Below are 27,887 nucleotides of genomic sequence, written 5' to 3'. Positions count from 1 at the left end.
GATGGAGGTAAGGGGGGTGGGTGTGGGGGGTGGTTGATCGGTGGGACTGCAGCTTTTAGAAACAGACACAGGAGGAGAGGGCTTTCATTCTCAGCCCAAAGCTCCGCTCAGGCACAGCCCATTCCGGAGGAGAGGGGGACGCACCGCTCCATACACTCCGCCGTGTCCATGTTGTTGTCATCTCCACCCCTATATCTGATTGAACCAAGAAAAGGGGATTTTTTCTTTTCCAGTGGAGACGCGCAGCAACTCTTTCTGTTTTCCCCTATGATGTCCTAAAGGCAAACAGTGACTCGGTTTGAGCCAAATGTTGCTGTGGCTGGTGCGCTCTGCACACGCGTGGGTCATACTCTGCACCTGACAGGCTATTCTTCTGCAGACTTCTAAATTGACAGGACTTAGCATCGACCCCCAAGAAGTTGTTGGCCGCTGCAGTCCGCGGAGTCTGCCCACCTCCCTGACGGACTGTTTTGGTACCAAAAACAAGAAGCTTGTTGCCGTTTTTTTCTCACTCTAAAGCTGCATCACCAAGGCGAAACGGCGACCTCAGTCGATTACCTTTCTTTCCTTTGCTATCCCATGGATATTCACTGCAAAGCAGACCCCTTCTCGGCGATGCACCGTGAGTATGCTGGATTAGTTTGGAAAACAAAACCCGCCTGTAGTGTTGATGCGCGTCGTGCGCATCCTCACAGCTTTACTGAAAAATGTAGCTAAAAAAAACACAACTAAAATGGATTTGTGTTCGTTTGTTTTGTTGTAATCGAAGTGTTGTTAATTTTTTTCTTACCTTTTCTTAATCACAAGTATTTTTAATCTAAGGATTTTAAATTTTGGCTTTAAACGATTTATTACACGTAAAAATAAAACTTAAAACTCATTCAACTCATTGTATTATTTTTGTCTTTAAACTATAAAAAGTTATTACAGAAAGCTAATCAAGATGTCTAATCTACATACACACAAAATAGTCGTACATTTTTATTGTATTCTTTTTTTTCCTATTTTACCGGAAACCTCAAAGGTTTCCAGAAAAAAGTTCAAACAGTTTTTGTCACATCTTCTCCAAATTGCATGAGCGGCTCAATTTGAATACAAAGCTTTTATTACCCGAGCAATGACATGGTCCTGCAGGAAGCGAGGACGGTGCTGTGTGTAAATGAACGTAAAGTCTTCGTGTTATTATAGGAATAAACAAGCCCGACTTTAAATTGAACAAAATGAACAAAGGAGAAGTTTTTTTTTTCATGCATCTGTAGGGATCCCTTCATGTTTTCCCTCCATATGATATGCGTAAAGAAGACCCGCGCTGTACCTAAATTATTTATCCGCCCTCATTCGCACAATCCGCGTTTGTAATATGAGTTATCAAAGCTTATTTTAATTATTTACAATAATTGTTGCGAGGAAAATTAAACAGGTGGAAACCCAATAGTTGCGACATGTGTTAGGCTGCAGGGGAAGAGATGCTCCAGGAAAATGTTGGCTAAGAAGGACAAAAAGTAGGAACAATAATAATCAATGTATTTTCTCATTATTATTATTATTATTATTATTATTATTATTATTATTATTATTATTATTACATGACTTTTTAGCATTTTGGATACAAAATGTTTCTGTGCGCATGGGCAGAAATGTAAGGTTCCGCTGATGCCGTGTATTGTTCCTCTGCAGGTATGTAATGTTATATCTCCCGGTGTTGCTGTTGTATCCCACGCAGGGCACGGCGGTGTGAACCAGCTCGGCGGGGTGTTTGTGAACGGCAGGCCCCTCCCGGACGTGGTGAGGCAGCGGATCGTGGAGCTTGCCCACCAGGGCGTCCGGCCCTGCGACATCTCCAGACAGCTACGGGTCAGTCACGGCTGTGTCAGCAAAATCCTCGGCAGGTAAAAGGGGGGATTCACTTCCAACACGGCCCTATGTGTGTGTCAAACATCAATCTTCTCCAGCTGCTGTACTTTACGCGCACCCTGCTCGATTTCAGTCATCGCAGATTTAGGAAGGACTTTTCTTTTCTCCTCTTTTTTTTATTTTTATTTTGTCTGAAACGCAGCAGTTTTACGCACGAGATGCTCCATCCATCCCTTGGAGCTTCACTCAATCAGAAATAAAGGAAAAACATTTAAAAAATCGACAATCTATTTTAAATTCTAAAATAAAATAAGACATAATATATTAAGAGAAAGGTAAATGCTAAATAAAATAAAATAAGAAGAGCAGAGTATGTTTATCATCACAAACAGTTGGGGGGGAAAATGCTTTTAATATTTTATTAAAAATTATTTAAACTTTATAATTCCTCAGAGCCCAAATGTTGTGAGATAATATTCTGGCCTATTTTTTTCCAGCTATCAGAAGGCATTTCAGAGGTATTTCATTTCACACACACTGAATGTTTGTCACTAACATTTATATAAACTATCACGGTGGCATGTAGATCATGGAGATGAGGTGTAAAACTGTGCTCTTCTGCTCAGTGTGTCCTTTGTTCTATCATGTTTGGATTTTAATGAGGGTGCATTGCATCTCCCTAAAATTCCGTTTTGTTCCGCCTTCCAGCTGACACTCATAGAACAGTTAATAGATAAACGCCGCCATCGCATTTGTTGGTGATTCTCGGTGGTTAAGTGTGGGTCCGGGAGGTCGATGTCTCGGCACAAACGTCGCAGCTTCCTCACTAATTATCGCAGGGCTGCTTTGATTGTTGGGTAAAAGAGGGATCCCTTCAGGAACGCTGTCTCTGTCCCCGTGCAGGTACTATGAAACCGGCAGTATTAAACCCGGGGTCATCGGTGGCTCCAAACCAAAGGTTGCGACCCCAAAAGTGGTGGATAAAATAGCAGAGTACAAGCGCCAAAACCCCACTATGTTCGCCTGGGAAATAAGGGACCGACTACTGGCTGAGGGCGTCTGCGACAACGACACCGTTCCAAGCGTTTCATCCATCAACAGGTACGTGGAAATTACTTATTTTGTTATTTTATCATGGCGTTACAAATTGCTCCAAAAGAGGGGAAAATTCCTCTCAGATTAAACAAATTCATGCACATTAAAAGGAAACACATAAAAGATACAAATAAAAAAAGGATGGAATAACAAAGCATACACCGTAACTGAAATCCTTCATTTTCTCACATGAGACGCGCCTCCAACTGCAGCAGAGCCTCTCAGAGGGTGGTCTGCCGTGCGCAATTCAATCCGCCGCGCGGCCCTCCGAGGCTGGGGCCACGAGCAGCCACATCTGTCTCGATAAAAACCGATCAATACCGCGTAACCAGATCCAGAAGCAAAAGGAAATACCCAACAAAGTCGTTCGATCCGCAAACCACTCTGGGACGGGGAGGCGAGGCGTCTTTATTGCCAATTGAGGTGTTTTCCAACACAAAGGTGTCACATGCTGGCTGTGTAATTAAGGAAATTATTATTATTATTATTATTATTATTATTATTATTATTATTATTATTATTATTATTATTATTATTAGGTTAATCTTTGGGCTTGGACGAGATAAACAGACAGTTTGCACTTTTTAAAAATGTTTTACAGGAATTTAGTCATAACTGCAGGCACCCACCTTCACCTTTTCTCATGAATGGAGGCAGCAGAGTATACGCAGAGGGGGGAGGGGGTTAAAAAAAGAGTCCTGGTTGTGCCTTGCAGTGATGAACTTTGGTTAGGAGGCACTGTTCCAGAGAGCTGGTCATCAGCATTATATTTTAATGAGCTGAAGAGAGTCTCATAACACTTCCAGTTAAATGCAAAAACCAGGGGAACTTCAGTATTTAATCATCATTTCTAATTATTTGTTTTAATAATAATAATAATAATAATAATAAAAGTAATTCCATATAAATTATAATAAATATGAAATTAAAAATATTTTAACAGTTTTGAAAAGTATATTTGTTGTGCATAAAACCAGGTAAAAATTCAATATTTTTCCATTTTATGCGTTATTAAAAAATAGTAAAAACTATTTTTTGTGTAAAAGTGTTAGAAACAAACTGAATCCACATATCAATTAAGGTAAATAATTAACATCAGACTTTAAATTGATGCAAAAGTCTGCACATTCTTTCTTTTCTTAAAGCGTCACACAATTAGATCATCGTTTGCATTAAAATCCAAATTTAAAAATGTAACATTTACCTCAAAGTTTGTTTGTTTTTTTGTAAGTGTGTGATGAAATATTTTTTGTTGTTTCTGCCAAAGAGAATATTAGAAAAAGTGTGTAAAAGGAGGAGAGGAAGTAATGAACAAAGGGAGAAAGGGACAGCAGACACCTGGTGGTCTCTTTGCTAAAAGAGCTGCTCTGTTGATCTAACAGTTTGGCTTTAAATACATTTTCCCCGCATTAATTATTAAAGATTCCACAGAGGGTTGCACCTTATTTTGTTGTTGCAGAAAGGTGTCCCCCCTGACTGTATAATGCCCAGTGGTTAAAGCTATACCCACGAGCCGCTTTCAATTATATTGATCAACATTTTAATAATTCTTTAGGGATGAACATATCTTCACAAGAGCCAAAGTCGTTAACTCACCCATCCAGATTGCTTATTCAATATCAACAACAGCCTCGAAGCGACATCCTTGAGTTTACGAGACTCCCTCAAGTCATGAGGTCAGATAACAGTTGTGGGGAGATGTTAAAAAAATACATTCAAATAAAATATTGATGTTTGTCTCAGAGAGGAGGGCTCTTGCCTTTGTTGCCCTGCCTGAAGCGCAGAGTAAGGAGGACACATGAAATAGTGAGGAGAACTAAAAGAGTCTGATGTGCATTTTCCCCCCCTGAGGAGGTGAACCCAACAGCCGCCTGACTCCGAACTGATAGCTTGCTCCCGATGCTCATGTCGATGCCGGTCGCCTCATCTGCAGTCTGTAAAAGTCCGTTCTTGTCACCTCCCCTTGAGTAAAAGGGCTCCCATGTAGGACATATGTCAGCTTACACACTCAAAAAAAGGAAATTACCAGCCAATTAAGTTAACGAAAAAGTAACTTGTCATTTCAACCAGAAAATGTTATGTTTGTAAATGTTACGTGAATGAATCATGTCGATTGTACATAAAAATAATCCATTTAAAAGTTACTAATTTCAATCACGTTGATCCAACATGATACCATTAAATTGGATGCATTAGTAATCGCAAGGAATTGTGGGATACCATTTTCTTTGTCTATCTGGGCAGATTGGGGTCTAAGTGTGAGTTTTTGTCCATGGGTTTTATTGTCTAGCTGTTTTACTCTGTTTTAACTAGTGATTTAAACTGTTGTGTTTATTTTTTTTTGCACCATGAGTTAAAGTTTGGTAGAGGATGAAGACCAACCCCCTTGTGTGGCAAACTGTTAATGTTCCAATACTTAACACAGAGTTCGCGGTAATTGAGCTCCTGTCTTGTGATGGACTTTGCTGGGTAATTCATGTCTTTGATGTGAAAATTAAAAGACCCATTGGTTGTAACTTTGGAACAACATATCAATTACAGATGAATAAATAAAATTAAAGAAATAAAAAGAAATTCAAATTAAATAAACTTAATTTACTTAGGTGACCAATTGAAGTGATTCAATTAAATTGGATCAACTTTTTTCTTTTTAGAGTGAGCAACAATATCAATTTAAAGTTGGGTGCAACTGCTCTATTTAAATTGAATCAACTTAAATTTATTAGTTTGAACCTAAATACATTAAGTTGACCCAACATAAATACATTAAGTTGAGCCAACCTAAATAAATTAAGTAGGACCAACATGATTCATTTTTGTTCAAGTAACGCAATCTAATCATGTGGAAATCCTTTCCATAATTTTTTTATGTTCATTCAAAGTGAACGTTTTTTGAGTGCAGTGCTGCCTGTTAATCAATGATCTCATGTTCTGTCAATCTAAAGATTACCATAGTCAGGGCTTAATATACGGCAATTATGTCGCATAAAAGCAAAAGCAGGATGTCATCCTATTAGCACTTTGCTTTGTCAAAACTTATTCTTGAAATTGCATTTAAAATATACACACACACACACACACACATATATATACACATACATGTATCACGCTAATCTGTTTACACTGCCCTTATTTGTTTCTTTCTACGGCTATCGGGGATTCTGGTTCAAACTCCTACATAGTTGATAATATTGCTTTCCTGTTACATGGATATAGATCATCAATAGAATTTGCGCTTTCATCTTTGTTCTAATTAATGTGACCCCTGTTTGTTCTCCTTAAGAAGCAAAATAAAATACAAAAACTAAAAAAAACATTGAGAGGAAACAGGAAGAAAAAGAGTTTTCAAAGATAAGTTTGTGAAGTACAGTAAATAAGGTAGAACACTCTGGACAGTGCAGACGTCAGAAAAGAGAAAAAGAGGATAAATAAAAGATTGGCTTTGAGAGATGGAGGGAGAAGGAGCGCACTGGGAGAAAAGAAGGAGCAGAAGAGAGAGATTATTAGAGTTGGCCAGGTAGAGCCAGTGAAGCCGATCATTGAGGTGAATTGATGTGATTTCATGCTTTGTTTGCAAGATCATTCAGACCAAAGTGCAATGAAGACTTTCCCACCACATCACATCTTACTGGCACGGAGACTTTATCATATTTCTAACCTCAGAATCCAGCTAGATTGAATCCACAATCTCATGGGGCACCCCCTATTCAGCTGCATACAGCAGCAGAGAGATTGCCCTTAAAGCCCAAAGATTGGCTATTTGTGAGAGGGTGCCTGAGTATGAGGATACAAGTGCCCAAACGATGGAGCACTTGTACATGCACAGGCGTAAGTGGACGTGACGTGCCATGCTTAAGCGTCAAGGGTCTGCTGGGTTGGTTTGTAATCTCGACGCTCTGGGAGCAGTATTGATTGATCCTTGTCTGTTGTTCACTTTATCAGGATTATCCGCACCAAAGTCCAGCAGCAATTCCACCCATCTCCTGATGGATCTGTCACGCCGCTCTCCACACCCGGCCATACCATAGGTGAGCTCAAACGAGGATGCAGCCAAACGAGTCATAATGAGAGCACCAAAAGCGAAGTACAGTCACTCGTCTATGAACCCCCACACACACTCTAACCTCAGCTTTTTTTCCGTCAGTGCCCAGCACAGCCTCCCCTCCTGTGACCAGTGCCTCCAACGATCCCGTTGGATCCTATTCCATCAACGGCATTTTGGGCATCCCCCGGTCCAACGGCGAGAAGAGGAAACGAGACGATGGTATGACACAAATGTCTTTGCTCCCCGTCTTTTTAATTCTCCTCATCACTCGTCTTGTATTTTTTTTTCTTGTGTGCAAAGAAGTTGGCATTTATGACAGCGCTGCAGCCAAGAGTGTTTCTGTGTGTTGTCTCCTGTGACTTGTTATGGTATATATCAGGCAGGGTGAGTGTTGAGAAAATGCCTTGCCTTACAGTTTACCATACAGATACTCCAAGAGAGCTGCATCTCTATTTGATGCCCAGATCTATTTTTGATATCTTATATAGCTGTCATACAACTCTAATCCCCCTTTGGTAAGCCAGAGTTTAGCTGCTCTAGTTGTAACAAAAAAGTCTTCTGTACAGGTCAATCATGATACAATTTGTTGACAAGACGCTTTATAATCAGCATTGTCTGAAAATGCAGGGACAAGTTCATTTAATTTTATTTTATTTGCAGCTTTGCACTAACCTGAAAGGAAAAAGTGTTTTAAACATAAAAAAGTCAAGGTCTTCTTACAGCAAAACACAAAAGTGTAGCTGGCAAGCAAAACCAACCACACACAGTCAAAGATTATGCGGAGGGCTATCCGGTCCAAACCTGAATGTCTCATTCCAAGGCAGAGCAGAAACTGGACACACGCTGCCTGAGGGCTAATAGATAATCGGTTGTGCAAACAATTGGCTTTTTAATACCTGTGAATTAACATGTCCCTAGTGTAGGTCTGAACAGGTGTAGAAACAGACCGGTGGAGGAAAGAGAAGGGGCTGAGCCTGCGTGCCTTTTGTGTGTGTGCATGTCTTTGTGTGTACGCACATGTGAAGTTTATGTGCTATGAGCTGGCTGATGGGATGTCATGGTTGAATATGATCTCAAAGAGCATTCATCAAAACAGGCCACTTCCTTCTTTTATGTTTCTGTCTCTTTAGTTCTCTGGAGTGGCAACCACTTGGATGGAAGGAAAATAGGACATTGTAAGTTGAAAGCTAGACAACCTTTTCTATTACTTTGGTTAATCAGACTACAAGTACTCTACTTTCACCTGCTGTTTTTTGCTCCTACAGGGTTACGAACACAATGAAAACAAACAAAAAACAATTAAAATTACCATGGAAAATACTTGTTTTCATAAAATCATATTTACTTTGAACAAGATTGTGATTGGTTTGCAGATTTTATTAGATAAAGATTTACTTGAATAATAGAAAAAGTAATAACTTAAATTTACACTTAAAACAAATCTTTACTTTTCTGTTGATATATCTGCAAAGTTGATTCATTTTTTTTTTTTTCAATCAAACAATATGATTTCCTTTTTTTTCATTCAGGAATTTGCTGTTTAAACCTGAATCACAGATGCCAGCTAAAGGGTTAACATGTCTCATTTTCAACAAATGACTCACTCGTAATCAGCTACAGTATAACTGAAAGCTTCATATGATTGTGCAAGCACCGTGAAAGCCTGACCAGGATTTTTTTTTTGTAATATCGCCTTGTAGTGTCCTTGCACTGCTTATGTTGTGATGACTGTGGCGTGTGCTCCTGATGACTGAAGTCAGTGGTTGCCCTTTCAGGAAGAAAAAGGTCCCCATTACTGCAGGGCTGTAGAGATAATGTAGTGTGACACGCGTTATGTACACCAGGTCCCCATAAGACGGGCCTCAGGGACGTAGGTGCTATAAGAACTATTAATCTGTCCTTGTCATGTAGTATGGCAAATTAAAAGTAGCAAGTTACCCTGGATGTGAAAATGGGAGGAGAAACAGGAGATACAGGAGAAACGGTATAGGAAAAAAGAGAAAAGGGGGTTTATGAGCATAAGGAGGGATAAAGCAGCCTCAGTGAGACTTGAATAAGAATTAGTTTTAGGGCTGACTCACTTTGGCATAGAGCTGCACCTTTCTTTATGTGTTCGTATGGGACTCTGTGGCTTTAGCTACTCTCCACATAGTGAACACAGTGACATTTAAAAAGAATTAGCGAGTCTGCAGAGGAAAGCTATTAATTCACAAATTAATACCCCCCTTTCCTATCTTGGATGTGCAAGCTATCGAAAAGACAAAAGAAATAGCCTTAAGGGGAGTCGCAGTCCTATCTGTGGAGAGATTGGTTTGCATGTCTGCAAGCAGTGATACCAATTATGCCAGCCCTGGGAGAACGCGCTTCTAATACCCCCCCTCCCCTTCCTCAACCCCTCTTCCACCAACATCACCTCAAACACCACCACTCCAACTCCATCAATAGCCAGAATTATGTGTGTTTTCCATTACAGGAAATAGAAAGTTTCCCCTGCCAAATACATTAACAGTGGCATTGGGAAATTAAACAATTGTACAGCATGTTGCTATTTAAATCTGTGCTGGAAACCAAAAGAAAAATACCAACAAAAACAGAATGAAAAAGGCTTTGTTGACATTTCTGGACCCAACGTGTAAAGTAAACCCGAAGCCTTTTGTTAATTTTCTATGAAAAGTACTTGCTGTAATTTTCCCTTGCCGGCAGAAGCTTCCTGTAAGTTCAGTGTTCTTCCAGTGTGCAATGACAGGTTACCCCTGACCTTGCTGCTGAATGAAGTTGGGTTGATGTGACCTAACAGAATGCTTTCTCTCATTGCTTTACTAAGTCCTGGATGGAGCTCCGGGGAGGACAGGCAGCAGGGAGCAGTGGTGATAAATTAGATGGAGAAAGCAAAGGTCATAACTTGTGAGTTTAGCGTGGGTGTGGGATGAGTGTAGAAGGAGCTGATGAGTGTGTGAGACGGCCGAAAGAAATATGACCTCGCAGGCTGTTCATTCATAACACAAAAGAAAGATCATAGGCAACCGCCAAAATCGTATCAACCTCAGTCAATAGCACAAGAAAAATAAAACGAATGCAGTAGATGTTTTGATTTGTTCGCATTTTATATTTGGCCCCTTTACGAGATTGTCCAGAGTGGATCTTTGAACACACATGACCCACTGGCGGAGTTTAAATCAGTTAGTGTATGGAATTGAACCTGGGTTTGCACTGGTTGGCTAGTCAAGCCACGCCATGACAATGAGTCAATAGAGGATCTCTTTAGAAAATAAATGCATCCAGAGCGACACAGAAAAATTGGAATCATGAGTGCAGTGATGGCCCTGATGGGGTGTGTATGTGAGAGAAAAACCCAGGTTTGTGAGGGGCCACAGAGCGGAACATAGAGACAAGAAGCTGTTAGGACCCTGACAGTAGAGAAGGCACAAACGGTCCACATTACACCCCAGCCTGTCCTCTTTCTCCTCTCTTCTCCTCAAGATCACATTTATCCTTTTATTGTCCCTCCACCTAATCTATCTTGAGGCTGAAACATTTGCATCAAGCATGGCTGTTTGAGACCCCACATATACAAAATACAATGAGACCAGTCGCAGAAATGTCGAGAGGGAAGTCACGCAGAAGAGAGGAATCATGTCAGAGAAAAGTCAATTACGGGCAATGCAGAGAGCTAATGGAGCGATACTCAGCTTGAGGAGGGAGAGAAGGGTTGAGAAAAGGAGGGATATGTTAATTGCATTTCCACAAATACACACCACATCATAGATGAGAATGGAGTCATATTAGAGAGGTAGAGGGTGTCAAAATCTCCTTATTAGCAAGACATTTCCCCCCTTAATTTACTCATAAAAAGGCTGTTTTCTCTAAGCAAATGAATTAAACTTGTTTAAAACATTACACGCTTTATGGCAGTAGTCTCATTGGAATTCTTCAATTTAATAAACATTTACATTTAGAGTTTTAAATAGCAAATTTGCTCAATACCAGATTATATTGATGTTATTTGCCTACAAACTAGATCTGAATGGGATAGCTTTCATTTATTTATTAGAAACTTTCTGCCCTGGTCTAAGAAATGAAAGAAAGTCACGTAAGATCCAGAAGTTGGCAGGGAAAGTAAACATCAGAAGAGCGTCGCCATGCCTGCTGTCAGTCGACACACTGGTTGGTGGTGCTAAATCAAATTAATAAAGCTCTTAAACACGCCACAACATAACAGGATCTTAACAGCTAAGGCAGTGTTGCTCTCTCTCCTCCCCCACCCCCTACCCACCTCTCCTTTCCGCTTCAGAGATTTCATAAATATAGCCAGCTTACAGGGAAGGAGTTTTCACCCTCTGGGTACACCAGTTTGTTTGTGCTCCCTCCCTCTTTCTCTCTTCCCTCCCCAGGCTCAACGGCCTTTTTAAAAGCATCAACAAATGATCCACAATTTGCGATAGCATCATTTCACCTATCAGTGCAGGACAAATACGTAAACGGTTGACTCAAAAGACTCTGATCCAGGGAGCACCACATATCATTGATTTACGGAGTGCGCCAGGCAATGCGTTGGAATTCATTTGCCTTTCAAACAAGCCTTCTCCTCTTGTCTACTCTGAGTTATCTTATCACAAGAACAGGGGAGATGAAAGCAGCACATTAAGTGCCACCATGCCACAACAGGATGCGAACATCCCCCTTAGAGACAAAGGAAAAGACGAAAGCTTTTGATGCCATTGTGGTCTGTTTTGCAATAGTTACTCTTATTGCTTTAAGTGTGTGAGCATGTTTGTGTATGAACAAGTGGGGGTATCACACTGATGGATCGAGCACCTCCCCTTACCCCCTTTTTAAAAACAAAGGAATATCAAGTTTTGGACAAAATTTCAAGATGACACATGGAATTTCTGGACCCAATAAGGTCAAAAAGAATTTCAATATGCTGATCAAAGACAGTATGTAGCAGAAATAACAGGTGGGATTGACACCATGGGAGATTCTTGTTTTTATCTCCTGGCACACTGGTGTTAAAAGAAAGAGACACAGTCAGCTGGTGCTTTGGGAGCGATAAGAGAATACCTGCTGAGACACTGGAAGAGATTGAAGGAACACTAGGAAAACGAAACCAGCCAGTCAATGAGACGCACGCACACACAGACTGACAGTCAGGCTTCACACTCCACCTGACACACCGACTGTCAGAGGATGAATCTGATTTATCGCAGCTGTCTCGTGATGTATGTGAGACATGGAGCTCTAATAGTAAATTCTGAAAGTAGATGATTTCAAAGTAGATGATTTAAAGGCCAATTCTACAATTTTTGGCCACAAATTTTAAATATATCCTTATAAAAAATCCTTATTACAAAAAAGGCTTTAAAGTGATGAAACCAGGAAAGGATGACTCAATAAACAAAAACGATTAATCTACACTGCAAGAAAATGGGAAAAGACCACTAATCTAAAAAAGAAAATCCATGGAAATTAGTAAAATTATCTGTCCATGCAGCAAGGGAATTTTACATCAAAAGAAATCTTATCAGAAAACTAGAAACAAGTAGTTCCATACATGCATTCAATTGGGAAAATTAAGCTAAAAGAGCTAGCTGTTACAGAACTACTTGAAATTGAATTTTATACAGCCAAACAATTCCTTCTTTTGTTAGTTCTGAGCTAATGGTTTGTATTTTTGAGTTATAACCTAATAACAGTGACAAAAAACTGTCACTCATTTTAAAACAAGATGTTGACAAAATGAGAATATTATTTTTAATACAAGTTGGCCCAATCTAATAAACCCTCATATAATCTAACCCTTTTTCTCTAGAACACAAATCTAAATCTAAATGTGTCAACATTTGTTGAACAACCTCCTTAAATTTCAACCAAAAATTACAGTGCAATTTAAGTTTTGTTTGTTTAGTCTTAAATCATGTTTTTCTGTTTTCTGTGGTGTGGAGCATAATGATTTTTACTCATTTTATTTAGGTTTTAAATCTTTGCAAATAGTTTGCATTGAAGAATATTAATGTAACATGGAAATGTACGTTTTTCTATTTAGATCAGTTAATTTTAGGCTCTATGCTTTTGAGTGGAATTTGTCTCTGCAATGATTCCTTAGGAATCCACCAAAATGTGTCCTGCTTTTCTACTGTCAGGTCAGAGGGCTTCATTAACTGTGTGAGGAGAATTTAAGCATTGCCCTCTGTTGTGAATGCCAAATGCTATTGATTAGGCTTGCCTCTTCTCTGAGAGACTGATACGATGTAGATAATGACTGAATCTTCCTCTATCAGAGACAACAACAAAGTTTCATACTGAAACAATACTAAAGTTTCATCTTTTTTCCACTGTAACCAATCAATAAAGCTGGAAAACAAAACAAAAAAACGATAGCTTTGTTTACTTTCATGAGAAAACAGATTTTTGTAGGAAAAGTAAAGCATTACTTCACAAAAGTTGAAGCCAGTATAAGGTATTTTATCAAATCTACCTAAACTCTTCTCCCTCCCAGTTTTACTCCTTCATTCCATTCTCTCCAAGGATCTATTTCTTGGTATGAATGGAGTTCATCCTCTGGCCTCAGCCATTGAAAAAAGGTCAAGCAGTCGAGCAGAATGGCAATAACGCCCCTGAAATGGTACCATCAGTGGAACATGATTGATCAATTGAATTCCATAGCACAGAAAAATGTGGGATTAAGTAGAGTATTATACGCACAATGAGTTGAGGCATGATGTTCATTCCAAGTTCATTTCGCCTCCCTCCTCTGCGAGCAGATCAGGCAATCAATAGCGGCCTTGCATATCATATATCACCGCTGGCTCGCCCAGGAGAGAACATAATCTGCTGCAAATTTAGAATGACAGATTTGTACGGGAGCTAAAGCCCTCATCCGCTGTTGGTGGTGGCGCAGTATAAAGAGGAAAAGAGGGGGTTGGTGGGAGGGAGCCAGAGAAGTGGAGGCTGCTGGACTTCTGTCTGGAGGTTTCAGCCCTAGGTTTCTTTTTTTTTTCAGTTTTCAGGACGTGATGAGTGAGCAGAAGGAGAACCGCAGTGGTAGGCTCCATGGTAGAGCTGATGGGGTCAGAGATCAGAGGAGCGAGCGAAGCATGGTTCTTATTTGTGTATATAGGGTGTGAGGAAATGCATACGTCGCCCTCATCACCCCATTCTCATTCGACCTGAGCTCCATCCCCACTCCATTCTGCTTTCCCAAAGACAGATAATATGTGGTGGATGGAAAGGGATAAAGAGAGACAGAGAAAAGGGGAGGGCAGTATGTTCAGGATGAAAATACTTCAGTTAAACAATGGCCCTCCATTTCCCTCAGTCAGAATGAGATAGTCTGTGTGTAATCGTTGGCCCTATTTCTTCTCCTGAAATGCTTTCTCTCCCTTACATTTATTTGCACTGAAAATAATCCATCAACTACCTATTGCATGATGGCCGTGCTTATGGTGGCTCTGGCTAAAGGTTGGGAATGCAGCTGAAATGAATGTACACTTATACCAATAAGCAAAAGGCTTAGATTTGATTTTGGCTCTCAGTAAATCTACAACCTTTCTAAAATGTCCTTCAATTTGCTGGAGTCATATCCTGATGCAGATTGTTGTCCTTCTTTTCTCCCTCCTCTTCTATTATATCTAGATGGCTCGGATGGTTCGGGACCAGGCAGCGACTCTCAGGGAAGCGTTGAAAGTTTAAGGAAGCACCTGCGAGCAGACGCCTTCACCCAGCAACAGCTGGAGGCCCTGGACCGTGTGTTCGAAAGGCCATCTTACCCGGACGTCTTCCCCACTTCGGAACACATCAAACCTGAACAGGTTCGGAACACAGACTTTTTTAAAGGCATTGAATTTTTTGATATGGAATCCCATCTAAGCATGTTTATTTTTTGGTTGTATTTTTTGAAAGATTAAAGAATTTGACAGTTTTGGCACATTCTACTGCATGCAGTCCATAAGCAAGATTCACAGTGTCCCTAATCAATTGTATGTAAACTGATGATGGGAAAGATTGAGGAGCATTTTAAACATAGATTTTTCTGTTTTTCGTTTTTATAAAACTTGAATGAATTAATACGTTTGATTATAAATGACCAAAATTAGGGGTGTAATGATTAATCAATTAGTCAATGAAATTATTCATATTTCCATGATCCAACCAGATCAATCTGTCTCAGGCAAGTTGTTAATAAACTCAAACCATACCGTAATAAAATTGTTTCAACGTTAAATAATTAAATAATAATATATATTGGAAAATACCATTTGGACTGAGGCTTGGTAGATTTATTTTCCTACAATAAGGTTCCATTTGTACTGTTTTTATGTGAAAAAACAACAGTGGGCTTATCTTTATTAAACTACAATTTGAATTAATTTGCTATTATTTATTATTTACTTAATTGTTTGTACACATTTAATTTACACTTTATCATCTTGCAAGAAATACAAAGAATCTTGAAAATCTCTCCCAAATATTTCAGTACCCAAATATTTATCTCTGAATCACACTGGTGGAATCTTTGGTTAAAGATGTCCTGGATCATTTTTAGGTCAGTGAATTGGAATGTTTAAAATAAACCAATATCGACTATGAATTGTATCAAAATATTCGTTACACCCCTTCAAGACATCCTGATATGTGTTAGTAAAAATAAAGTACATTCTTTATCAAAGCATGTCCTCCTAGTTTCCAGAATTGAATCCAACACTTGCATTTACAAGTTTTGCACACAAAAGTCTGTTCCTAAAAACAACATATCATATCTAGCTCCTGAAAACTCCTGAATGTGCAGAACCTTGTTCAAGGAACAAAGGCTTTGCTGGCCAGAAGGTCTTGAGAGGCAAATTGTGACAAAAAAGCTCTATTTAACTTCTTGCTCAAGACTGCCTGAAAGTCTACAACTTATCACAGAGGATAACCTTTATTTACATTCATTAAACTGTTAAACAACCAGAGACCGTTAATTTTGCATTGGAACTCTACATGGGTACCCATGAAGCCTTTGCAGTGCCCTAATTGAGTTCATTTTCATCTCTGCGCGATCGCAGGGAATTACAGCGGCGATAAATCAGAGGGACAGCCCCTCAGCCTGCTTTACAGCCCCTAATGCAGCTAATTACCAAAGTGATTTCTACGGCAAGATCAATACCAAAACGAATTGGAAATGACTTGCAATCACAAAGAGTGGAGGAGAAGGTATTAAAAAGGCAAGGGGAGAGCTAAAGGAAGGGGCAGAAAAACGCCATCAGAATGGTCCAGAAAAATCAGTTTTAATTTAATGTAATATTAATCAGGCAGCCTTCCACTCTTTCCATGCACCTCCTTTCTACTGCCAGCTTCCAACACCCCCTCCTTTTCCTAAACTGCCGAAAAGGTGGCATATTAGGCTATTAGAGGATTGTCTGCTGTCTGCGTTGGAGCATTAAAAAACCATTTTGAAGAGGCCAACCTGAATAGGCCTCATCCCTCCCACACTTCTGGCAGCCATGTGGTCAGGTCATTCAGGTCCCTCTGTGCTTGCCACTCGCCCTCCGCCCAGTCCTGCCCAGCCCTACCCACAGCCCATCTGCATGACAAAATGGCTCTTGTGCTGTTGAGGCCCAGCGGAATAGAGAGGAACATCCAGCCTAGTGCCAAGGAACAGTTGTAAGCAGACAATTAGAGTTTATCTGGGATAGAGGCAGACAAGTCTGGGGTCACCAGCTCGCCCCTATGGGACCCCAACCTATTGAGACAAACAGATGCACACATGCACTCTGACACAAACACTCACAGACGCAAATGTGTGCACACACACTTATCCTTTCAAAGACGAACTGGGTCAGGAAATGTCATCTCATTAACAAACAGGATTCCCCACAACTGCACACAGATTCTGAACAAGGGATTAAAGTGAATCAATGCTACAGATCTGCACAAAAATGTTTTTGAGTGTCAAAGTGCAAAATCAAAGACAGTTGGAATAACAAAAGATGGTTAACAGTTCAAGAAAAGCCTTAAAATGTCATTCAAAATACAAACAAAATTGTGAAACAATCTGACTAATTGTAAAAATCTGTGTCCACTTTTGACAAAATGCACAAAGTCAGATTTTTTTTAAGGTTGTAGTCTTCGTAAACACACACACATCCGATGGCACACACACCACATGTCTCTCCTGTAACAAAGCCCTGAATGTCTTCTCCCTTGACTGGTCACAGGGATGACTGCAGTGGAGCACAAAGAGCCAGCTGACACCCCGTCCTTTCACTCCTCTCCCAAGCCCTCTCTCATCCCTCTCTCCCTCTCGACATTCTCTTCAGACAAGCCCTAATGCTTGCATACATCATCGCAGGGCCACCGAGTGGGGACTGAGTTGATGTTCTCAGAGTTCACAGAAAAAACACTGAAGAAAAAAAAAGTCAGAGGATCAGATTAATGTAAAAATCTAAGCCAGACTGTTTCCTTAGAGCTGCAGTTCTTATGTCTTTTTCGTTATAAGGGTTAAATTAGGGAACTGGGTGGGTAGAGGGAGGGGTGCTAAATTTGTCTTAATATCCTGTTTTCTTTGTGTGTATTTCTTTTTAAACACTCTGCCTTTTAATGTGTATTTTATTTGCTTTTATTTAAAGCGCTTTGTGTTTCAACTGAATGAAAGCCGCCATACAAATAATAAAGTTTGAAAAATATTTGTCGCAACAATTGGCAAATTTGGAGTCTAAGACAAGCTTACATGGAGAGTTTGAGTTATTGCAATAAAATGATCTGATCTGTTGGAATGTGATAAAGAAGGTTGTGTGGCCTCCTGCTCATGAAGTGTTTCTTCACAGGCAAACGAGTACTCACTTCCATCGCTGAACGCCGGCCTGGAAGACGTGAAGCCGAGCCTCTCCACCAGCGCCAGCTCAGACCTCGCCTCCAGCGTCTCCCAGAGCTACTCTGTTGTGACAGGTACAATCTCATCCATGCAACATTGACTTCTCAAGAATTGCACACAGCTGCATCAGTCCAAGACATCTGCACCAAGGTGGTTAAACTCAGTCAATGAGGAAAAACTGTAGTTACAATTTTCTGTAGAAAACTTCTAGAAAATTCCTCCTTTTTTGCCATTAATCCTCCTTCCTAATTCCAAAAAATCAATTGCAAAATAAACACTTTCAAGCCCTTTCTAATAATCCAACAGCATAATCACCTTAAGTTACCAACAAATTTTTATTTAAAGAATGTATTGCAAAACAAAAGAAAGGTATATGCCACTTTCTAAAGGGGTGGGTCTTCTGAACAAAAAAAACGTTTTCAAGTGTTTTTTTTTTCAGGCACTCCACATTTATTTCTAAGTGACAGACTGAGGCGATAGACCATCTGAGCCCATTAAATCCTACAGGTCTTTCACACACAACTCCTAACTGGCCACTGTGCTGGCCTAGATTGGCTCACTAACAGATTGACTGGGAGCACTTCTCATAAAAGACAGCTGCTGTACTTGCCACTGCACGACGCTGTCATCAAAGCCTATCATAGTTTGCTGATTGACAGCGACTGGAGCTTCACAGTGACTAGCTGGTTCTTGCTGCAAAAAACATTAAATGCAAGAAAGCCAAGAAAAATATGACATTACCTATTTTTTATTGTCAAATTTTGTCATTTATATGTCTGTGCTACTAAGAGTCAATAAAGGGTGCAGGTGCAGTGCAGTTATACTGTTTTGGAATTCATAAACTTTGCTGCACAGTTTTTTTTTAATATTATTTATATTGTTTTTTTATTATTTATATGCTGTCCAGGTTGATGGACACCGGGTTAATTGAAATATTCGTCTCTGTTGGGGATTTTTTTCCCCCAGGTGAATTTAGCTTTTCTGGCCAGTACACTGACTCCAGACGAATATGCCTAACTTTTATTAAAAGTCCCATAATTATGCAGTGGGAATCAACGTCAATAAAAGTATCCAGTGTGTGTGAGACAGACAGAGAGAAGGAGAGAGTAAGGTAAGACGAAGACAGCGTGATTGAAAATGGCATATGATCCCTGCAGTCCAGCCTCAACCGAGAGCTACGGGAATAGAAAGACCCCTTTTTCATGCCTCAATATGTGGGAGGTATCTTTTCTGCAGAAAGTTGGGCCTCAGGAGTAGAAAGGTGTGTTTTTGTCTTTTATGCTGGACTCCTCCTATGAAAGTGGTCTCGCTCTAGGGAACACGCTCATGGCAGGTGGCCTTCAAGGCACCTGGAGGCCTGGGGTCTAGGAAGCATGTGAGGGCCAACATTTGAATTAAAGAAGATGCAGACTAACTAAACTTTTCATAAAGTTTAATATTTAACGATCACTTTAAATGAGGATCTGAATGTAAACAAAAGTGAACTTGCGGTAATATCCAGTAAACTTTTATTACTTAAAGTATGCAAAGTAATGCATGAGGCAGAGTGTAGGTTGTTAGTGCATAATATTATTTTCTCTGCCATTAGCAAACCCTGTAAATAGGAATGCATGCCAAGCCTGAAAAACAGCTAAATTACCTTCCTCACTTAGGCTGGGATCCAATTATCAATAAATTATGCTCTCATACTGGATGGAGCCACAAGATTATATTCATTCTTTAAATGTTTTTTTGCTCCCAATTAAAATTCATGCAGTTATTGATCTTGTTGATTTTTATGTCCTGAAATTTGCATAATCTATTAAAGATGAATGATTAATGAAGTGCCCAGTTTTGCATTCCAGGGGCTCTAGCGAACGCAAAGTCGGCCATCTTTTGTATCGTCTGTTGTAGTTCTCTCCTAATGTGTGAAAGAGACCCTTTCTGGGTAGGGGATGGGTGCCTGTTATCAAAGACCTATTTAGTGCATTATAATACAGCACTGGGATTTAATGTTAATAGTAAAAAATATTAATTAATATGTAAAGATAAATTGATATTTATGCTTGCTTTGTTTTTTGCTTGCGTGTTGGTGCTTTGGCAATCATACTCCTAACATTATATTGTTTTGAGTAAATTTGCTTTTTATGTGTAAGAATTTTTCTTTTAATGGTTCCCACATTGTTTCCTTTTTTTAATAGGGCAAAAACCTGCTGAGGATAGTGTTAAATGCTGGGCTTGATTGTTCCCAGCATAGCACTATAGCCAGATGTAATTGGGCACATTCTTTGCCCAGTATATTCTGCCCTGCAAAGAGGGGATGATTGTTCACTGTCTTTATTTCTCAGTTGCTTTTTTGTGAATGAAAAAATAACAAATCTCCCAACTCTTATTTTGTATTTGCTAGCTTGCCCGGCTTCTTCTGCTGAATGTTAAAAAATTAAGTGATGGCCAATCCTGTGTTGTGCAGCTTGAAGACAATCATCTCATCTTATCTCATCTCATCTCATCTCAGTAAATGCCCGGAGCTCCGCACTTTGAATTAATTCTGCACCCCCTTTCCTCCCCAAAGCTCCCACTAACCTTTGAACACACATTTGATAATGAACGATTCTAAAACCATGAATGGGGAATTGTGCTCTGTAAATATTCTCACTCGTTCATAATTAGGAGCAACCTTTGGCTATTGCTCTTCTGTTTCCTTTCGTGTAGGTTTTTATGACTTAACACAGCAACCGATGTAGGTAAATAAAAGCATATGTTTAAGTGCAACAGTAGGAAAAATTTTGATGTCCAGATACTCCTCAGGAGATGACTTTTCATTGACACAGCACAAGGAAAGTTTTACTTTGACAATACAGAGAAAACAACTGTATGTCAACCTTTCAAAACAATAGTTCTACCATTAAATTCACCAAAGTTCCTCCGTGCGCATTTAAAAGTGAAACGCTCACTTGAGAGTCTCTGTTTGCTGCTATATCTGGAAACATCATTCCTAGGATTGCTGCAGGTTCTTAACGGTCCATTTCTATGGTTGATGGGGTCTGTAGATGTGGTATCTGTGGTGGAGCACAGACAGATGCTGGAGAACTCTATACCACCTCCTTTCTCCCAGAGATGTGTTTGCAGGGGAAAAAGGTCCCTGTGGACCCTGAGTTTATCTTCTATCTCCATCATCAGGGCCTCTGATTTGACAGGCTCCCTTTTCCCGGGCGCTGCCTCGTCTCCAGGACAATAAGCAACACCATATCTGATTAGTTTCAGAGTTCAGTGGTCTTGAACGCAGCATTTGTATCAGTTGCTGTTACGCTGTAACCACTGTCTGTTTGACAACGGTTGCCCGGGGGTTGAAAAAAACAGAAGCTCACAGTAGATATGCAGGAAATCTCATATACGGTGTAAACAACTTGGAGCACACATCAAAACAAGATAACACAGTATATCTAAAGGAACAACATTCACTTACGTGAAAGCTGAACACAACCACAAATTTTCAATGCCCAAATTCTGATGTGACGCTTGTAATACAAATTGTCCCAAATTAATGAGGTCGCATCATTTCTAATATTTCATTTAAAGGAGCAGAGACTTTAGAGGCTTTACTATGTTAAATGTCAAATGTTTTGGAGCTAGAAGAGCTTAGATATGTTCCAAAAAAGTGTGTGCATCCGTCTTGCACTTGACAGTTTTTACTTCAAAATTTAAAAGACGATTAATAGTATTGCCTCTATCCTAGAGATCCAATCCAACATTTGCTTATTTTGTTAAATTGAATGAGATCCAAATTGTTTTTCATTTTTTAAAACAAAAATTTTATAAAAACACAACTGCCAATTTGGTAGATGAGTGAATTATCCAACTTTTACTTAAATTAAACTTGTAATTTTGTGTGACTTTGATTCATTAATTTAATGAAACCCAGATTTCCTTTTTATTTCCCTTAAAGCCTTTAGAGGAAATTTGACCTCAGCCAACAGGCAGGAAAAAGCCAGAGACAGATCTGACATTTACGGCACACGTTCAAGACTAAGATAAAACAGAAGATGCCTCAACCCATCAGACAAATTAGATCAGAGTTCTGCACTGTCGACAGGCCGAATGTTATTCGTTGAAGTGAATTTATTGCGAGAAGGCAGCGGTGAGATTATGTTGTTTGTTTTCTCAAAACCTTCGGGAAATTTTGTATGCATTTGAGCTTGATTGATCAGGCGCAGTGTGTTGTTACAGCATCCACTGGTCTATGTTTCCACTTAGTTGAATGAATCACTTCTGGATGCATATAAGATTATTATTATGAGCTAAGTAAATGAACAAATCAAGCTCTAAAGACTGCTTTTCTGTTCAGTATTCATATAACATTTTGGGTTTTTTAGTTTCAGAAGGATATCGAGGTAAAATATAGAGTCAAATTTGTTGTTTGCTGCTTTTTTTTTAGATGTAGGATCATTTTCATTACGATTTTCAGTCTAATGATGAATGGAAAGACTTTCGTTTTCTCTTTTCTACATTGTAGGATATAAATTTCTTCTGTTCGTTTATCATGGGTCAAGTATAGATCAACTGAAGCTGATCCATTCAAACATTCATGCGTGTGACTGATATATGCATGTTCAGGATGTGTGCTCATTGTATGTTTGCATCCATTTAAATTTTATTTCCTATTTTTCCCTTTTATATGTGTGTTCCACCTGCCAGACTCTCACCCATCATACCCACCTTCCATGTGTGTAAAGCGGGAGCCCCATGAGGCATCTTTTGCCCCCTTCACCCCATCCTCTGTTGGGGATTCTTCTCTAGCTGACGTCTTGCCCCACCAGCCCAGCCTTTCTGTAGATGCTTCTACCCCCAGCTACCTTGCCTATGCCCACGGCCCCTGCTACAGCCAGTATGCCAGCCAGCCCTTTATAGCAGGTACAATTTTACCTATAAGGCCCCATAACCAGAAGTAAATTAATCAGTCGGAGCGGATTTACCTTTGTGCTTATTCATAAGCATCAAGGACTTCTCTGTTGAACATCCAACAAAGCCGCCGCCTCTCATGCTGCGCCGTTGCTCTGCTATTTTGTACACAGAAGCCAAACTGACTGTTTGGCCCTCATTAACAGAGGCTGCTATCCTCCCCTTCCCACCATGCTTTTCTCTGCATTTGACCCCTTGCTCGTCTCTAGGGTTAACAATGGACCTTCCAGTCCTTCCAGCCTCGTGACAGGCTCAAGGTCTGGGGGATGGTTGTGGCAGGGATGCGGGGCTGATGCTGATGATTCATACCTCCCAAGTTTTGTGTGCCCCCTCATCCAGCCAGGCCAATGCTGTCGCTGGTAATTAGAGGTCTGAATGTGGAGCAGTGAGCAGAAAGAGCCCTCATTGGCCGGATGCTGCTGTCAGTTTGCTGGATACAAGCACAACGCTAATGTGTCTTTGCATTTTCTGAATGGATTGCGTCTCCGCAGCTAATAAATGCACAACAAAACACATGCAAAATAACCTGTGGGAATAAATGTTGATAAAGACCTCCCAACAACTCTCAACCTGCTGGACTCCTGCAGTCCCAGAAGAAGCATGTGAATGTCAGCATTTTTACATCAGTATTTAATCATTTAAGGTCTTTTTTCCTTTAGTCTATCAAAAGCTGGCATTGTGATGTTGTGCTTTTTTTAACCAATTATAGTGTGTGTTTTTCACATGTCCTTGCAATCAGATGGATGATTGACACCAAAAAAAACGTGCCATAACACAAACAAAACTATGTTTTCTAAGGATAAAGGTGGTGCCTCACTTGAAATAAATATAATAGTATTTCACAAATGGTGTTGGTATGAAGTCTTTTTTCGAAAAATATATATTTAAGAATAATTTATCCACTCTTATTATATTTTGAGACAGAACTTATATTATTTTTCTATTAGATTTGTTGTGACACAAAACGTATCTAATAAATGAAAGTAAAATGTTCACAGACAAAGTTTCATACTTGTTTCCCTTTTTATATTACAAAAAAACAAAATCCACTCATGACAAATGGCTTTGGATGTAAAACAAATTTTTGCATTCTTTCAAATAATTCCTTTTTTTACAGGCTTATAAGAGACAAAAACGGCTGCTGAGGGCAGTGATGTGAAATCAGATTTAAGGGTTACAAAGTCCCATGACTAAACAGTATTGTAGATCTAACGCTGGCTGCGAATCAGTAATGACTAAAGTAGAAAGGCATACATATCATTGTTTGTGCCTTCAAGCAAATTAAACAAAGCCGTCTTTGTACCTGCAGGTCGAGACATGGCCAGCACCACCTTACCTGGCTACCCGCCTCACGTCCCCCCAACAGGACAAGGCAGCTACCCCACCTCCACACTGGCAGGAATGGTTCCTGGTGAGTAATGCTACTTTTTGCCACTTTTTTCTCACCGCATAAACATCATGGAGTCACCTTCATGTATGTAAAAAAGGAAGCAGATCAACCAAAACTCATCAAAAGAAACAGAGTACAGTGATGGGGAGGAAACCTTGAAGTGTTGGACTCAAGCAGGCTCATTATTACTTTGTAAGACTGCGGTTAGCATCTGTGGATGAGGACATTAGATGAACTCGATAGGCGATCATCGCAATCAGTGGCCATGAGATAGGACAGTTCCTCTCAGTTACACTCCAGCTCCCAGCGCTCATTACCCTTGCCGTGTCCACACAGCGCACTCTCACCAGCGCCATCGATAGACACTGCTTTTGCTCCTCTCCTCGCCTCCCCGGACACCCAGGGCTGCAGAGCGTATCTCTTTCCCCTCTACTTAACCTGCAGTTCAGGTTCACAGCAAACAGTTAAGGGTCAAAACACAGAGGCGTGGAGAGCCTGTAAATATTTAAATCACTATCTCTCTCAGGGATGAGCTCAAGTTACACAACTAGCAGTGAGGATGCCATCCCTGCCAGCATGTAGATCTGTCCTACAAACTGGTGAAGACACAGTTTTCCTTAGAGAATATTCTCCAAATGTACCACCTAGACTGTTGATGGAAATGCTGATCCAGAATAACTACAGTCAGTTAGACAAAGCACCAAAAACACCTTTTTATTGGTGTGGTTGTGTAAAGAAAATTAACAAAAGCACAGATTTAATCTAAAAGAACGTAATTCAAACAACTTCAATGATCCCTCCTCCTGTGGCACGAAGCTGTTTGATCTAAAAAACTAAAATGTCTTTAAGACATTTTGATGTTGTGCAAGATAACCTAATAATACAAAGAAAAGTACTTATTTTGAATGTTGATACTTCATTTATTTAGCTGAAGTAATGACATTTCTTGTCTTTTCAATCTACAGGAGGGGACTTTTCTGGAAACCCTTACTCCCATCCACAGTACACGACTTATAACGAAGCTTGGCGTTTCAGTAATCCAGCGTTACTAAGTAAGTACAAACCTGAGTACTCTTTTTTGTTGTCTTTTATGTAATTGGATATGCTCTAAAATGCCCCAAAATCGATATTCAAACACAGGCTGGGGATCTAACCAGTTATTGTCTTACATAATGTCTGACTTCGTGTTTTCCAACGGCTCGCTCTTCTGTTAACTTTCAGGTTCCCCTTATTATTATAGTGCCGCATCCCGTGGCTCCGCACCTCCCGCTGCTGCCACTGCCTACGACCGCCACTAGTTACCCCGGAGACCAGCTGAAACTGCAGGGCCACAGCTTCGGCCTCCATATTGTCCCCGTCTGAGAAACACCAAGGTGGAAGGGGAGCAAGGTGGATTCCCAAATGAAATCCAGTCATCTTTTTTGATGTGGAGGAGGGATGGGCAAAGTCGGCGCCGTTTTATCCAGCATCAGCGTTAAACATTTTAGGTCAGCGGGGCCCACGTGCGTGTGGAGCTCACCTGTCAGGCAACAGACAATTCCAGAATGACTTTAAGAGATTATATAAATATATATCATAAAATATAAACTGAACAAAACAGTGTGAAGACTACCATGTGGAAAATGTTGTGGGTTTTATTCTCATGTTTCTTTGTTGCTGTTGTTGTTATTTTATTCATGGATCCTCACATTCCTTTATGTTATGAACTGCAGTATTTTTCTGCTGGGAAGAAAAAAAAGTCAAAGGGAGATGTCAATGGTCCCACAGCTCGCTCATGTAATGACTGGAAATGCTTTTCTGTGTGTTTACCTCTGACATCTTCGGTGTCGCGGTGGCTCCACACTGCAGAAGAGGCTTTATTTTGGTGCTTTGACTACATCGTCTGCTTCCATTTCTCCTAGTCCCTCACAACATCAGCTAAACTTTGCTTGCCCTCCGACTTTACTTGACCCTGCACACCACGACACTCTGTGACAAACAATCATTTTACAAAACATTCAGTCATTTAAAAGGGGCGTATAAGAATTTTACTCACTTTTTTGTTGTTGTTTTCTTGTATTTTTAAGTAAAGATTTTATACTGAATTACTGTCACATTTCCCTGTCAAGTCCTTTGCTATGTTTTGCACTACAGTCTCAGCTTCTTTAGCCTTTTTTCCTGTACATTCACTGTAAGTTAAGTTGGACTGCATAAATATGTTTTCTGAGTACACTGGAAGCCATTGCTCTTCGGCTAAAATCCTTTTCAACACAACAACTCTTCATCATTCATACCACTAGATGCCTACAAACTTTAGAACGCTGTATGCAGGTGTGTAAACAGACTGTAAATTAGCTCCAATAATTGCCTTACAAATCTGTTTTGTCAAGCTAAATTCACACCTGTTTCGTGATATAAATGGCCTTTGAGGATGCATATTCACTTCCTTCCACTACTCTCCACAGAGGCTGAATGGAAACACTGATTCATTTAGGCATTTTCATTTTTTGTTTTGGAAAACATTTTATGAATGTACTCTTTCCTACATTTGCCAAAGAATTAGTTTGATATTTAATATTTTATTTACAGTATGTGTATGCATAACTAAAGCAGTATTATCATTTGAAAAAGTCAAGACTGAACATGTGTGTTGAAACGTTTCAGCAGGTGGACAACATGTCAAGCAAGACTGTGATTTGAGGGGGGGGGGGCATTTCTGTAACTCAATATAACAACTGCAACAAAGCGCTGCTTTATAGGATGATTTATGTATAATGTTTTTCTGTAAATATAATGTCACACACACACTGTCACAGTATCATAATAATATACCGGCCCCCTTTGTACATAAAGAGACTGAAAAAAAAAAACATGCATTACATTTGTGTCTTAATGTATTGTTGTGCTCTGAGGGAAGACACAACTGCTGGGCAACCTACGGCTAGATGCTAACATCACATAAGTTGTCTTCATCTTTTAATATCATGAGATTGTCATGATAATGTTTTATGTCACTATGCAATGAGTTTAATGGCTTTCTGTGTTTTGTTGTTGGACTCAGAATAACCGATCCCCATCCAGGACAGTGTGAAAGTTTAAAAAGAATGCGAAGAAGCCCACTGTTGTGAGTTTACTTTTTCAACCCTGTCTTAGCTCCTGAAAGTCATCTTAATGAGCATCAAAAGTCTTTGGCAACAATCAAAGAAGCTGTCCAGTTTGCTTTTTGTTGATGTTGTATTCATCATCCAAATGACCCATGCATCCAAACAGAAGCATATCATCTCCCGCTGCTCACTTTTCCTTATTTTACTCCGCTTCTTGTACAACTTTTGAGCAAACGACAAAGTTTTCACTTAATCTTCACAAGCTGATGGGTTACTTTAGGACCAGATGTCATTGTGAGGGCATCAGAAAGCAGAGAAACAGGAAGCTTGACTCTCCATGAGAGGCTACCCTGTAAAAATTGCACTTGGGATTTGCCTGCTTCTGTGTACTTGCAGACCCATGTGAACTACGTGGATTGGGGGGGGTGCGAGCGCTCAGGCACAGTCTTTGCTGTTGGAAGTGGAGCTGGACCATTGATGTAAAGATAAAAAAGTCATGAACATTGAAAGGATTTCTGATGAAAATGAAAGGAATGAAAAGGAAAGTCTTGTGGCCTCGAACATTGTTTTGTTTCAGTTTTGTTCCAATTCTTTTTTTGTGCACATGAGAAATAAATTCTTTTATATGTCTGT

General features: G+C 39.9%; 1 protein-coding gene across 9 annotated transcripts; it reads left to right on the top strand.

The window, feature by feature from the left end:
- The first annotated feature begins 53 nt into the window (after positions 1 to 53).
- On the top strand, positions 54 to 27,887 carry LOC101155219 (paired box protein Pax-2a). Of its 9 annotated transcripts, XM_023963510.1 has the most exons (13): positions 54 to 622; positions 1,712 to 1,889; positions 2,352 to 2,372; positions 2,758 to 2,955; positions 6,892 to 6,977; positions 7,094 to 7,213; positions 8,125 to 8,169; positions 14,627 to 14,802; positions 17,797 to 17,917; positions 22,518 to 22,733; positions 24,091 to 24,192; positions 25,137 to 25,223; positions 25,393 to 27,887. In XM_023963510.1, the coding sequence occupies exons 1-13, from the start codon at positions 580 to 582 to the stop codon at positions 25,467 to 25,469; spliced, it is 1,470 nt and encodes a 489-aa protein (XP_023819278.1). In that variant the 5' UTR covers positions 54 to 579; the 3' UTR covers positions 25,470 to 27,887. The 9 variants fall into 9 exon arrangements, with proteins under 9 accessions (XP_023819278.1, XP_023819277.1, XP_023819276.1 ...); XM_023963509.1 differs by lacking the exon at positions 2,352 to 2,372 and having other exon boundaries at positions 1,724 to 1,889; positions 25,412 to 27,887; XM_023963508.1 differs by lacking the exon at positions 2,352 to 2,372 and having other exon boundaries at positions 25,412 to 27,887.

The sequence above is a fragment of the Oryzias latipes genome, chromosome 15 (genome assembly GCF_002234675.1).
Source record: "Oryzias latipes chromosome 15, ASM223467v1".
Taxonomy (NCBI): Eukaryota; Metazoa; Chordata; class Actinopteri; order Beloniformes; family Adrianichthyidae; genus Oryzias; species Oryzias latipes.
The sequence above is the reverse complement of the archived record's forward strand: the minus strand, read 5'-3'. Positions and strand labels throughout refer to the sequence as shown.

Excerpts from the sequence above, each read along its gene's own strand:
- LOC101155219 (XM_023963508.1), top strand. The coding sequence starts at position 580 with ATGGATATTCACTGCAAAGCAGACCCCTTCTCGGCGATGCACC. Across the intron at positions 7,214-8,124 it reads GAAGAGGAAACGAGACGATG|TTCTCTGGAGTGGCAACCAC; the intron begins GTATGACACAAA and ends CTGTCTCTTTAG. Across the intron at positions 14,803-17,796 it reads AACACATCAAACCTGAACAG|GCAAACGAGTACTCACTTCC; the intron begins GTTCGGAACACA and ends GTTTCTTCACAG.